Source organism: Lathamus discolor, chromosome 2 (genome assembly GCF_037157495.1).
Source record: "Lathamus discolor isolate bLatDis1 chromosome 2, bLatDis1.hap1, whole genome shotgun sequence".
NCBI classification, from domain to species: Eukaryota; Metazoa; Chordata; class Aves; order Psittaciformes; family Psittacidae; genus Lathamus; species Lathamus discolor.
Window position 1 is genome coordinate 158,656,075 of NC_088885.1, and position 14,348 is coordinate 158,670,422.

Genomic DNA, 14,348 nt, shown 5'->3' on the forward strand with positions numbered 1-14,348 from the left:
TGAACAGTGTTTTATCTGGTATTCTCAAATAGCAGTCTCCTAAAACACATTCCAGAAAGCATCCTGTGTGACTGTTTTATGTAGGGCTGTAAGCTTACGAATAGCAAACACCTTTTCACATGTAAAAATGGAAATTATCATATTGAGCTGTGCTATTTGTGCTGAACTGTTATCCAGAATCCATTTATAAGCAAAGTACCAAGGGTTTTGGTGTCAAATACAAATATGGAACAAAAAAAGACAGTTCCTGTCTCAAAGGACACACAGTCTTCCTTTTATTCACAGCTTCTGATAGCATCGTTTTCTGCCAGTGTATGAATTGAGAGCAATCCAATAAAATCCTGATTAAAGACACTCCATGCATGAGAGCTCTGTGTTAAAAGATGCTGGTGGGTGAAAAAAGAGGAAGGTTCACCGACCGTAAACCCAAAGTCCATGTTTCCTGATAGAACTCAAAGCAGAGAAATTCTTAACTACAAACTTCCCCCTCCCTTTGGCCTCAATGTCTTAAACCATTTTGCTTCCCATCTAGAGTCACTTTTAAAGTCTTATTTGCTCTCCCTCCTCCTTGGGAGCCACTTGGAGTTTCTTTCCATCACTGTGTACATTGATTCACAGTTTCCAACTCACAGATGGTGGAAAACTGGCAGAGTTAAACAGAGCGGCACCAATTTGCACCAGTGAAAGATTTGGCCTTGCTGAGTTAAAAACAAAGGCGAGCTTGTCAGCTTTCCAGTCCATCTCCCTGGCACTACAGGATTGTTCTTCATAATGCATTTGCTAGTTCTTTCCCCACTTTAATTTTAAATGGCTTAAGCTCCCTGCACTTCCCTTGAGAGATTTCCCAATGAGTTGTAGAGCTCACCATGATGAAATTCTTTCTAATGTAGGGGTTTTTTCCCTTTCCTTTTTTTTCCCCTGTCTGTTAGTAGTTATATACCCTTGTACAACTATGCACCACTCATGTTTGCTGTCCTTACCAGCCCCTGGCAGCCGTGCTTTCACCTGGCTCTCACAGCTTAACTCTTTCACATAACAATCCTTCCCTGTCAGGGGCACCATCTAAATTGCCCTCCTCTGATTTAATTTTATGGCTCAGCTGCCAACAACATTGCACTTTGGAAACCTTTTGAGCTGAGATTGGTGCATGACTTCCTAACTGCTCCAACTTCCCTGAAAGGATAGTGGCAATGGATTTGATCATTTGGAGAATAAATATATGTTGTTGAAGCCACGAAAGCACCAGGATGGGATGCAGGATCAGACTTCAGGAGAGGTGTTAATCCTGGGTTTATCATAGAGCTCATGCAGCCAATTTCCATGCAGCACTTAAATATGAAGCAAACACTTTAGTCCTTTCCTAGGTCAAACCTTGTGGGGGAGGCTGCCTCTTCCTAAAATGCCTTTTTGTGTCTTGATCTTCATGACTTTGCCTTCCAGAGCCTGGTTTGGAAGCATCTCCCTGCACCTTCTGCTTTCCTGCCTGCTGCTCTCTCTGCCTGCTGCTCCTCTCACGTGTCCTCCTTTCCTCCTCTCTCCAGGTGATATGCACGCTGGTGGCGGCTTTCTTGCACTTCTTCTTCCTCTCCTCTTTCTGCTGGGTGCTGACCGAGGCTTGGCAGTCCTACATGGCCGTGACAGGCCGGTTACGGAACCGCATCATCCGCAAGCGCTTCTTGTGTCTTGGATGGGGTGAGGATGCTGGGTCTGAGGAGGAGCTTTCAATGCTTTCAGGGGTGTCAAGCAGGGCTGAAATGGTTAAAGACAGCATGAGCAAGAGCATTAAGTCCTGTCACACAAAAGAGATGAGTAAAGAGTGGCAGAGTTTTCAAAGGGAGTGCTGGGGGTGGTTTCTCCTGGGTTTGGGTCTCTTTCTTGCTTTCTGTGTCTCCTTCTATGTGCAACCTGGAGTGAAGCAAGCTCTGAAATCCTGTCTCCATGGCAGCAGGGCCTTTCGTAGACAAATAAACTGAGACTGGTGCAGATGCTTGTAACTAATTTTTCTCCCTTTTCCATATGTTTAATTTATTACCCTTAAATGATGCATTCTGTAGTCAAAAACAAACACAAACTCATAACCTGGCCTTTCAAAGCAATAACAAGCATGTGTTTGAAAGAAGCAACTGAACAAAAAGTTGCTCAAAAGCAAGCAGATGAAAAGGAGAAAGGGAGAGAGAAAGCGTTGTGCATCTGAGCTGTATTAGTGTCTCGTTTTACTACTGAAGTCTGTCACTTCACCCCAGGCAAAGTATTTCTGATGCTTACGAAGAGCCCTGATGTGATTTATTCTGGCACATCAAGAGCCGTCCTCCTTCCAGCACCTGCATCCCTTTAAGTTTGCACTCTTAGCTTTTGCCTATAGCCAGAAAACAAATTGTCTTGTTGAAATATAGTGTTTGTGTGTAGCAGAAGCACAGCCACATACATGCAAAGTATGGGTATGAATATGCGTGTGTCCATGAACGTGATTATACACAAACTGCAACTCAAGGAACATCAGGGATATTGAATGCAGACTAATAGCTTTTCTAGGTAATAAAAAGGCTTTTTTTTCCTAGTTTGGAATTGCTGGGACAGATGGGTGTGTTAGCCAAGGGAATTTTGGATGAGCAGCTTTCACATTTGTAGTCTGTACAGATTAAAAGCACCCCAACGCTCTACATGTGTAGAAGCATAATTTGCACTGCTAGTAAAATGTAGTCATCTCTGAGCTAGGATGTGCTGGCTGATAAATGATGCATAATAACCATTAGAAATAGGTTAGGACAAGAAATAAGGAGCACTCTCGCCTATGGAGGCAGCAAGGGAATTTCTGATATTTAGCATCCTGTTGTAGAGTTGGGATTAATAGCACTTCTCAGAGGAAAGAGGCCAAAAAGATGTTTTAAAGGGCATAATCTGAAATAATTAACACAATTCATTTTGTCATGGGATGATTCTCCCCCTTTTCCCCCTTTTATATATTAGCATTTCTCTAAGCCCTTGTTTGAGCCATCTTTGCCAAGTTCTCAGCTGCTGTCAGCTGTAGCTCATTGAAGCCACAATGGTTTTCATCAGCAGTGAGGTTTGTTCTCTGTTTTTTTTGTTCTCCTCTTGGGTATGCAACTTTGCCTTTCCAGAAGAGAGATTTTAGCAATTAGATTTTCTTTTTTTCGTATTATTATTTAGAACAGACAGACAAAGTGTTCCTTAGAAACAATTCATTCATCATATTTAGCCCCAGTAAAGAAGACATAATTTTGTCAGTCTTTTTACAACCACAGTTTCTACAGAAACTCAGGCTCTGAGTGAGTCTTCAGTTCCTAACACTTTACAGTTCTTGGTACTTATTGGACATCAAAAGCACACAATCTGATTCTTCTGTGACCTGACAATATAAAACGCTTTGAAACAGGTTTCTAACATATTTATTTGGACTTGTGAATGTAAAATTCACTTCAAAACTCTTCAAAACAGGTTTCTAATGTATTTATTTGGAATTGTGAATGTACAATTCACTTTCTGCAGAAAGACCCTAAAACCTTGCTAATTGACTACACGAGTGACTATCTAGAAGGCTTATACAAACCACCCACAGTGGACGGAACAGACCAGTTATCAATAACTTTCTTTCAAATAATCATAAACCAGATTGAAAGTTATTATTCTTTTTCCAATCTAATCATATCTGTGATCTGACCATTAACAGGTCTCCCAAGGTAGAGGAATATAACACCCCTCATTATGATGCTCTCTGGCTTAGCTGCCATGGCATAACTACCACCTTCAGTTAATGCTGCTTGTACAGCTCCGTTTCAGCACAAGCTGGGGCTCCTACCCAGGCTTGGTTCTTTGCCAGTCCCTGTAAGCTGATGAGTTCACAGCCTGAGTCTCTGTTTCTGCATAATTATCACGTCTAAGAGAAGCACTTTGCAAAGAACAAGTTGCTATTTTGGTGGAGTCTTTGCCAACTTTTCCTCTTTCACAGGGCCTCTTGCATCAAGCTCTACTCCTGAAAAACTCCTTTCACATGTGGTTCCTTGGTGTGCTTGCAGTGGGATGCCATATTGATGGCATCACAGTGAATACAGCGCCCAGGATATACCCAGATGAGGTGTGAAGGAGGGTTAGCAAGAGGAGGAAAAAAAGAGGAAGAAGAAGAGCAGAAAGAAAGAAAAAGGAGGCATCTTTTAAATGCCTTTTTGTTTTGGACTCATCAAGCATGAGCTGTACTTGGAAATCTCATGTGGGAGGAGAAACACTTCCCTTTACGATAACTCTCAAATGCTGTATGTTCCAGCCAACTTGGCCTTCTACCTCCCAGCTGGCTGCAGACCCTCACTATTAATCAATTTGGTGATGATTTGTATTGCTGAGTGACCACCTTGCCAACAGGGTTATTGTTTGGATGCTGTGTCTGCACATCGCTTCGATCTACAGCATCTTCTGCAGCCACCCGCCATGACCTCTACAGCACAAGCATTAAGGGCTTGTCAAGAAGCACTAATCCTAGCTGGCTACTGATCCTGCTAATTCTTAATGGGATTTGCCCATCTTTAACATTGAGACAGCTTAATTCATCATGTCACATGGAGGAGGGCTATAAAAAGCCACATGGAGACCTCCATAGCTGAACAACCAGATGTTACTAGCTGATATCCAGGCATTTCTATAAGGAAAGGGACCCTGGGCTGGAGTTAGTGAACCAGAAAAGTACCCAATCTCCTCTGAGCAGTTTATCATGGCAGGGATAAGAAGGATCAGAAGACTATTGGCAAGATATAGTGTCTTTTTCTAGTGGTGATTGTGCCCAATCATTCTAGGACACAGTGATTTCAGAACCTTTTAATGAGTTTTAGGCCAATAACCAGCAGGTTTTCTTCGTGCTCCTTATTCTAATGTTATGGGAACTTCTAGCAGCAGGATCAGGGCAATAGCTTCACCCCTTTATGCACCTACAGTAACATTCTGTGCTGGCACCATTAGCTCATGATGCTCTGAAAAGATAAATTATACTATGTACATTGTGGCATCCCAGCCACAGACCAACCTGCTCATCCTTTGCAACACTTGGAATGAAGTGTGTCTACTTGAGAGCAGCTGGTTTCTCTTAGTTTATTCCTCTTCTGGGCACAAAAAAAGGGAGATGTTTCTGGCAAGACAAGAAGCATCATGGTTTTCAGTAAGACCTGATGTTCCGATGCTCTGTTCCATTGCTGTTCAGATGGATCTGCTCTACTATAGATCATGGACCAAAACTTAGGGGACTTCTCTGGGATAGGGGAAGCTCAGTTTTCATTTCTTTCTCTGTTTCATTTGGGGTGAGATTTGAACCCAGCTTATTCATCATACAATATAGTAAGAGTGAACATTGCCCTTAGTCTCCTTGCTAGCTTCTTTGAGTTGGGTCATGGCTGAACATTTCATCTTCAAGAGACATCTTTATATATTCCTGGCCAGCCTTTGTACCTAAGACTAAATTAAATCTATTTTATGCATCCACATGTACTGTCAGTCCTCACACAACTGCTGAGACCACAGCAGGATATGAGCTGATTACAGCTGACGGCATTTACTTCATTAGCAGAGGTAACAAGGGTTCATGCTTTCGGCTCTGAAGGTCCTGAATTCAGTCTCTGTCAAAGACCCAGGCTGGGACAGATGGTGCTGGAATAACACTGGGAAGAATGGGATGTATTATGCTGTTGAGTGGGAGAAGAGCTGCGCATATGCCTAAATGACCAATTTTCTCTTGTTTCATTCCTGTAGGGCTCCCTGCCTTGGTCGTTGCCATTTCGGTGGGATTTACTAAAGCCAAGGGGTACGGCACCGTGAACTAGTGAGTAAAGGAGTTCTTCCTTTTCCTCCGTGCATCACCTTCCATCCTTTTTGCTATAATCCAGTCCTTGACTCCCAAGATCCAGGGTAGGAGTTAAATTCTGGTGTGAGATGATGGGAGAGGAAGGAGCCGTCTTCCTTCCCTGCCTCCTCAAGCTCTGGCCGAGCTGGATTGTGTATTCCTTTAAACACCAGTTCATAGGGACTAGTTAGATTTAGCCGCTGCATCCATAACAGCACTTTGATCTAACTGCATCCTACTTAGAGATTTATTTATATATATATATATATACACACACATATATATATAATGGGGAAAATGTGGTATTTTTAAAGTTTCAGATGTTTCAAAGTTAAAAATAGCTTTGGCGTTCATCTATTTAATGCTTTGCTTGATTGGTCCCAGATTTTCAAAATAGCTCAGCTCTGGTTTAGGCACCAGAACAAGCACGAGGTTTTCAAACCAAGGTTTGGAAAGCAATCGGAATTTGCCTGGTTTCTGAATTCCACGGGATTTGCCTTTGGGAGACTTTTGTTTGCATGTAATGGGGGAAGTAATGAGGGGTGGAAGTACCAGAGGAAGACTGAGCAGAGGTCAGGGAAAGCTGGAATTGCTCAGAACTGAGCATCAGTACAACTGAAATAGTGTTATTTTTTCACTGTGCTGTGAAAAATACAGCTTAGAAACTATATGCATAGTGGCAGCCGATGGATAATATTTAATGTAGCCATAAATCAGGCCTGCATATACAGTGTTTAAGACAGAGATGTGACCAGCAACAGATGAGGGTTCGAGAAGTCCGCTGAGAAAATGGCATGTGCAATCCCTGCTCTTTCTCAATTCCCACCGTATTCTGCACACCCACAACCAAATGGTCCAGGGTTTGCATTTTGATTGCAGGAGAGTACTAAACCAGAACAGCAGCATTCTCTACTTTGCAGTCTGGATTGCTGCAGTCTAAATCACTGTATGATACAGAGGGCTCAGAAGGTGGGTTCGTCAAATGCCTGTCCTGGCATCAGGATGCATTGGATGTACCTGTCCTGATTTGCTTGCCCCAGCTCAGGGTGTTCTGGTGGAGAGGGATCCAGTGTTTCCTGTATTACTCAGAAGAGGACAACACATGGCCTGGCTCTCAGAAGCGCTGCTGAGATCCCAAATGGCCTTTAGCTTTCCTGTTCGTCTGCTGTTCTGGCACTTCATGCAAGTCCATAGGAGCAATTCATAATCAACAAGCATCTGGGGAATGGGAGGAAGGTCCTAAGTATTTCTGCTTCATTTCCTATTTGCAGACTGGTGGGAATTGCTGCAAAAAGCTCTATAGCTCCTTCCCCATTGTTTCGGGGCCATCCCAGAGTTTTGTGGTCAACACGCAAAAGGATGTGGGCAGAGAAGGGAGGAATGTGCAGGAAAGCACACCCCATTTCACTGCCCTGGACCACTGAGTGCCAACATCTCCCCACCTCAGAGCAATGCCCTCCCAAGCTGCATGCAAAAGGGTGCCAATGCGTGACAAAACCTGTTGGTCTCCTGCATTGCTCTCAGATTGACACACGAGTGAGGTGGCCAACAGGCTGCACTGACTTCCCATCGTTCCCAGGGGATGCTTAACCACAGCAGCTCTCCTTTTGCTGCTAATCGTCTGACTCCTTTCATCCATAAAGACTCTGTTGCTCCATGCATACAAGGGCTGGATGCTGCTGGTCTCCCTGCCCAGCAGGCTGGCTGGCTTCCCAAGGGGATGGCAGGGAATCCTGTGCTCTCAGTGCAGCCCAGTGACACCATTTACTAGCTCTGCTTTCAGGGTACTCATCACCAAAATAGCCTTTGTACCTTGGCAAGTCCAGGTTGGTCCTCCTTTGGTTTCCATTCCATGCTGCAGCCCAGTATTGGGTAAACCTGGTGAGTCCCAGCAATTTAAAACATGACAAATATTCATGCGGATTAAGCTATGCAGGGTGCCCCGAAAGACAGAAGAACACACTTCTTCCTGTTTTCCTGCTCAAAAGGCATAAAAGCTATCTTACATTTATGTGTGCCCTTGGGTTTACCTCGCTTCTAGAGCAAAGTCAGCATTACATAGCAGAGATTGCAGAGCTGAGCTCCAAAACCTGAGATTTAAGACTGTCTGATGCTGAAGGCATATAAACACAATATAGACCTGGATAGAAGCTCATTTGTTGGCTTCTGGCCATTACATCAGTGTGTGATGTAGTTGCAAAGCTCAGAGCTAGAATTCAGGAGCTATCTTAGCTTTGCCTCTAGTTAGTACAAGGCATGCATAGGTCATTTCAAATGGCCAGTGTCAGTCTTTCAAAGCATGATGTTTCCATCTTGCAGAAGGAAGGAAAGACATTAGCCACAACAGTCCCTCCCTGTGAAGCAGGGGACAAGAGCTGACTTGACAAACCACAAGGGATTTCAAAGTGTTTTTAAAGCTTCCTCCAACCATGCAATTTCTGTTTTTTAAGAGCAGTGCATTAGCACCCGTTGGGTTTCTTGTAGAGATGGGCATTAGGGCAAAGTAGGGCTCTGGTATTTAGCAGAGCACAGAAGTTGACACTCAACATCCTTACAGGGGGTCTATACGGATGCTGGGGAGGGACTCTTCATTAGGGACTGTAGTGTTAGGACAAGGGCTGATGGGTTAAAACTTAAACAGGGGAAGTTCAGGTTAGATATAAGGAAGAAGTTCTTTATTGTAAAAGGGTGGTGAGGCGCTGGAATGGGTTGCCCAAAAAAGTGGTGAATGCTCCATCTCTGGCAGTGTTCAAGGCTAGGTTGGACAGAGCCTTGAGTGACATGGTCTAGTGTGAGGTGTCCCTGCCCATGGCAGGGGGGCTGGAACTGGATGATCTTAAGGTCCTTTCCAACCCAAACCATTTTGTGATTCTATGATTGTAAGATGATGTCCTGGGTTCACCAGTAGCCGTTTTTCTCCTTCTTAGTAGCTGGTGCAGCACTGTGTTTTGACTTCCAGCCTGGGAACAGAGCTGATAACACCGATGTTTTTAGTTGCTGCTCAGTAATGTTTAGTCTGACCAAGGACTTTGCGAGTCTCATGCTCTGCCAGGGACCAGGGGAGGCCAGGAGGAAGCAGAGACAGGACCCCTGACCCAAGCTAGCCAAAGAGGTATTCCATACCACAGCACGTCATGCCCAGGGGGGTAACTGGGAGTTACCCGGCAGGGCACGGCCTCTCTTCCGGGGGGGGTCGAACTCGTTCAGCAGTGCTATTGTATTCTCTTCTCTTGTTATTTTCTCTTATCATTATTATTATTGATGGTAGCAGCAGTGATTTGTGTTATACCTTAGTTACTGGGCTGCTCTTATCTCAACTAGTGGGAGTTACATTCTCTTAATTCTCCTCCCCATCCCTCCGGTAGCTGTGGGGTAGGGAGAGGAAGGAAAGAGGGAGAAAAAAAAGGGGGGGGGGGGGGGGGGAGAGTGAGTGAACAAGCTGTGTGGCTCAGTTTGAACCACGACAGATGAAAAGGGAGAGAGAAGTTCAAGTTAAAAGCTGTATATGTCCTACTGGGTTTGGACTGTCTCTTGTTTTCTGAGTTGTGATTTTCCAGCAGCCAGAGGTCTTTATTGTTCAGTGCGCTTCTTCTAGAGTGCTCTGAACTCTCCATCTACAATGAGAGGAGGAGGAGGACATGAGGGGATTTTTTCCTTTTTCTTACTTTAACACTATTTGAAAGGAGATTTTGCAGTTGTTTGGAGAGTTGCTGGGGTAGGGTATGGGCTGTACTTCCAGTCTCCAAGAGAGTCTTAGAGATAATGGAGGTCTAAAGGACCTGACACTGTTCACCTCCTTGTATTAGGCTGAATGCCTGAATAATAACTCTTTTTAGCCTGTACTCCAAGGACTGACTCTGAACCTCTAATGCTTGACAAGCTGCCTCTTAAAGCTTGAACTGAATAATTGGATTTATGCTACTGGTAGCTGGGAACTCATATCCTTCCCCAGAAGAGAGCCCACAAAAGGTTTTGTGAGAGTAGTGCCCAAGACACAGCAAATTTCCAGGGTCCTTGTGTGTCATTGCATCAGGGCTTCTGTCACCCACAGGTACCTCAGCAGCTGCTATATTAACCTCTAAAGTAGTCCTGGTGGGACAGCCCTGATTCCCAATGGTAGTCTAGTTATACAACTATCTTGTTTGTTACATTGGAGCTGCTTAGTTTTGTACACGATGGAGGCGAGACCTGTTCCTGGCTGTATGCTGTATGGTGTAGTCAAGAAGGTCTCAATGGAAGTCTTGCAGCACTGTGTGCAGTTCTGGTGTCCTCAACATAAGAAGGACATGGAGCTGTTGGAGCAAGTCCAGAGGAGGCCACGGGGATGATCAGGGGCTGGAGCACCTCCAATATGGAGACAGGCTGAGAACATTGGGGCTGTTCAGCCTGGAGAAGAGAAGCTGAGTGGAGACCTCGGAGCAGCCTCCAGTGTCTGAAAGGGGCTAAAAGGATGCTGGAGAGGGACTGTGCATCAGTGACTGTAGTGATAGGACAAGGGGTGATGGGTTCAGAGTGAAACAGGGGAAGTTCAGGCTGGAGATAAGGAAGAAGTTCTTTCCTGTGAGGGTGCTGAGGCACTGGAATGGGTTGCCCAGGGAAGCTGTGAATGTTCCATCCTTGGCAGTGTTCAAGGCCAGGTTGGACAGAGCCTTGGGTGCCATGGTCTAGTGTGAGGTGTCCCTGCCCATGGCAGGGGGTTGGAACTGGATGATTTTCAGGTCCTTTCCAACCCAAACCATTCTGTGATTCCATGAAGTCAGCTCTTTGCAGGACCGAGTAAAAACCCATACATCTCTCATATTTGCTATGGCAGATTCATAAAAACATCAGACGTTTTACAAAGAGCTCTATTGTGTTGAACACAAGCTGCTGTCAATCGGGGATGCACTGCTTAGAAATAGTAGTCTGGAGCTGCTGAACATTGTTAAACCATTCACTATCTCCCTTTAAGAGATCTGTGCAGAGATCCTTTGGCAAGTACTGGGGAACCTCTTAGTGAAATGCAAATATTTGTGTGCCTTGTAGGCACAGATGCTAAAAGCATCTCCACCCGATTATTGCTGGAGTTCGCTGTCAGTTCCCCCTCTCGGCTATCACTTGACCCTTTCCCTTCCCTTGCTGTCAGCCACCACCTCTGACAGCCTTGAAAATGCTTCGATGAAGCACTGGGGCAGAGAGGTCAGGCAGTCAAAAGGGATAAGGACCAGTGCTTGGTGATGTGTGAATTAGCCATCAGAAAGCTTGATGCTCAAAGAGGAAGGAAGACGCTGCAGAGACCTGACATCAGCGAGAGCCCTCATTGCACCAAGTCCTCATCGCTAACTGGAGCGCGGGACAGTCAGCTCCTTTCTTTATCTCTCAGTTGGAATAGACCCAGGGAAAAATGGTCTCAAAATCAGGATGGAGCCTTGGAGAAAAAGGGCTGGGATTTGGGAGCCCCCCTGCTTCCCCCTGCCCTTGCCTTGCAGATATTGCAGCCCTCCAAAGCTTCATTCTTATTCCCTTCATCCCCAGCTGATTACTCCTTTTATTACAGCTGCTCAGGCAGTTTATGACAGAGCAACACGCTATCAGGAAGGAATCAGAATTGATTAAATTAGCACATTACAGGTTTAATATAGGAATAAACAAGATACAAGTCTCAGAATAAAAACCAGAATGTCCTGCTTTTAATTTTCAATTAATTAATTTTCAATTTTTCAATACCCTCCCCCCCCCTCCCCCCCAATGTTCTGTGTTTTGGGGCAACAAATAATGTTTTTTGCAAGTCAAAAGAGCTACAGAACAAAATTGAAGTGTTTCCAGGAAAGCTTTGTTTCCTGGGAGACTCTGAAAGGCAGCCTTGGTTTTGCTGCTGATGCAGAATGAACCCATATTGCTGAATGCACAGGCATGTAACTAAGTTACTGCAGCGTTAGTTGGGTTAGGAGCTTGGAGAAAGTCCTCACTCCGTTGTGGCTGCCTGCTCTTCTCCTGTGGTAAGTGCACTGCTGAAATCAGATTACTTCATCACATGTTTTCTCCAGGGTACTCCAATGTCACAGCATGGAAACTTTCCATGAGGTTGCAGACAAGGTGTAAATTTTCATCCCCTGTTGCCATGAATACCTGCTTTATGTGTCCGTGCTCTGATCTGCTGGATTCCCCACTAAATGGATAGTTAGCTCCTGTGCTGCTGTAACTGCTCATGGCTGTTGTAGTTACAGACTTGTTGATGTAGAAGGGATCTCTGGAGGCTATCGGGTCCAACCACCCTGCTGCTTAAGCATCAGGGTTGGCTGCCCAGGACAAGGACCTATAGTGACAGGACAAGGGGGAATGGCTTTAAAATGAAAGAGGGGAGATTCAGATTAGAGAGTCAGAAGCTCTTCCCTGTGAGGGTGCTGAGGCGCTGGCACAGGGTGCCCAGAGAAGCTGTGGCTGCCCCATCCCTGGCAGTGCTCAAGGCCAGGTTGGACACAGGGGCTTGGAGCAAGCTGCTCCAGTGGAAGGTGTCCCTGCCCATGGCAGGGGTTTGGAACTGGATGAGCTCTAAGGTCCTTTCCAACCCAAACCATTCTGTGGTTCTGTAATTCTATGATTCTATGATCTCCCTGGGTTAAATGCACTTCTTACTTGGATGGTGAAGATCTGGTCAAGAGAGTCAGTGGAGCTCAGGATGTGATTAAACTGATTGAATCAGGTCATCATGGACTCTTTTGGTTGGATCTTTCCTGACTAGAAATGTCATCAAGAGTGGATCTGTGGCAGGCACTGATAGGGCTGACATCAGCACTTTAGACAGAAGAGCCCTCTCAGTTTGTGTAGGCACGAGGCAGTTTGGGAGCCTAAATTGCAGGCATGGTCAGTGGAGAAAGGAGAAGCCCTCAGCTCATATGGTGTGAGGGAGAAAGAACAAGCTTGTTGGCAGTAACCTCAAAGAGAGCATCCAGGAGAAGAAATATACTGTACTCTTGGACTTGAGCCTGCAGCAGGCATAGTGATTAGCAAATGAGGAAGAGACAATTTCCACTGTTACTACTCTTTTGACTGAGTGTGTAGGACAAAGAGCATCATCTTTCCAGCAAACTGATGCAACTGCTTCCAGGACCTGGTCTGCAAGTGAGCACTACCATTAATATTGCATGCATCCCTCTGTTGACAATACGATGCCATTCTGCAGGCAGACCCCCAGGCAAAGCAGCCTTTCTGCAAGGTCAGGAGAAATAGGAAACATCACTTCCTTGTTGTTTGAGACCTTTTTGCCAGAGGTATCACCTCTCAAGATGAACACTGTAGGCAAAGATCAGAAGCAAACCTGTGCCTGTCAATGATGTTAGCCACTGGGTAACTTTCTTTTCTCTCTTTATTTTCCAGCTGCTGGCTGTCGTTAGAGGGAGGTCTTCTCTATGCCTTCGTGGGACCAGCAGCTGCTGTCGTTTTGGTATTTAAGCTTGGCTGAAAGCTTTTCCCTTATAACACTTCCCTTGCTCTTTCAACCTAAGAACGTCCCTCTGTTTCCACTTGTGTTTTGAATGGCTTTCTCCTTCAGGAACAGAGCAAAGTGTAGAGCCAGTAATCTGGAATGAGTTTGATTTGTACTATAATAAGCCTCAGCTCTCAGCCTTCTACCTTTGTTCTCTCTGGAGCCCCCTTGACATCTGATTAATGCTTTTTAAACCTTGGTTTTGCCCTATCTGCATGAATGTGCAAGATGATGGTGGAAAACTCTGACATTAGCTCCTTCAGCATCTGCTGTTACTGACTGCTTTCAGCCCAGACTGTGCCTCCACAGCCAGCATTTATTCCTGTCTGTCTTAGAAGCTGCATGTGAGCAGCATCCTTTGTTACAGGTGAAATGGAGGTCTTCAGTGCTGAGAACCTCAAAAATGTCGTCTTTGCTTCTAGTTCAAAGAGATGGCATGGTTAAAGTGAACATTCCTAAACTCCATCGCACCTGCTCATGCATAGTGGGAGTCTGTTCTACTGTCACCTCACCCTTGGCTCCAACACAGCACCAAAGCCAGTCTTGTCCAGTCACTGCTTGAGTTGAAGGTGTCACTCAAGAGATGGCATACCTTTCATCAAGCTTCCCTGCTGTTGAAGCCTCCCTGGCCAGGAGAACCCTTGACTTTCAGGGTTCAAAGAACTTGAGAACTGCTGGTCCTCTAGGAAATCCCTCCTGCAGCAATTTCAGGTGGGTTTGATGCCACCTTTGAGTGCCCACATATAAGTGACAGTCTTCAGTTTCTCTCCAGGCATGTTTCAGCCAGTGAAGGAGCTGTATGTCCTCTAAGGCTCAAGTGCCCTGGAGGGTCCCGCAGGGACTGTAGTGACAGGACAAGGGGTGATGGGTTCAAACTGAAACAGGTAAAGTTCAGGTTGGAGATAAGGAAGAAGTTCTTTACTGTGAGGTGGTGAGGCGCTGGCACAGGTTGCCCAGAGAAGTGGTAAATGCTCCATCCCTGTCAGTGTTCAAGGCCAGGTTGGACAGAGCCTTTGGTGACATGGTCTAGAGTGAGGTGTCCCT

The 14,348-nt window shown here is 45.3% G+C and overlaps 1 protein-coding gene across 1 annotated transcript in view; it reads left to right on the top strand.

Annotated features, from left to right (window-relative positions):
• Positions 1-14,348, top strand: part of ADGRB1 (adhesion G protein-coupled receptor B1) — a 210,591-nt gene that overhangs the window by 152,730 nt on the left and 43,513 nt on the right. The window contains exons 22-24 of the mRNA XM_065669051.1: positions 1,542-1,692; positions 5,749-5,818; positions 13,196-13,262. Coding sequence (XP_065525123.1) covers positions 1,542-1,692; positions 5,749-5,818; positions 13,196-13,262 — 288 coding nt within the window. The remainder of the gene's footprint in view (positions 1-1,541; positions 1,693-5,748; positions 5,819-13,195; positions 13,263-14,348) is intronic.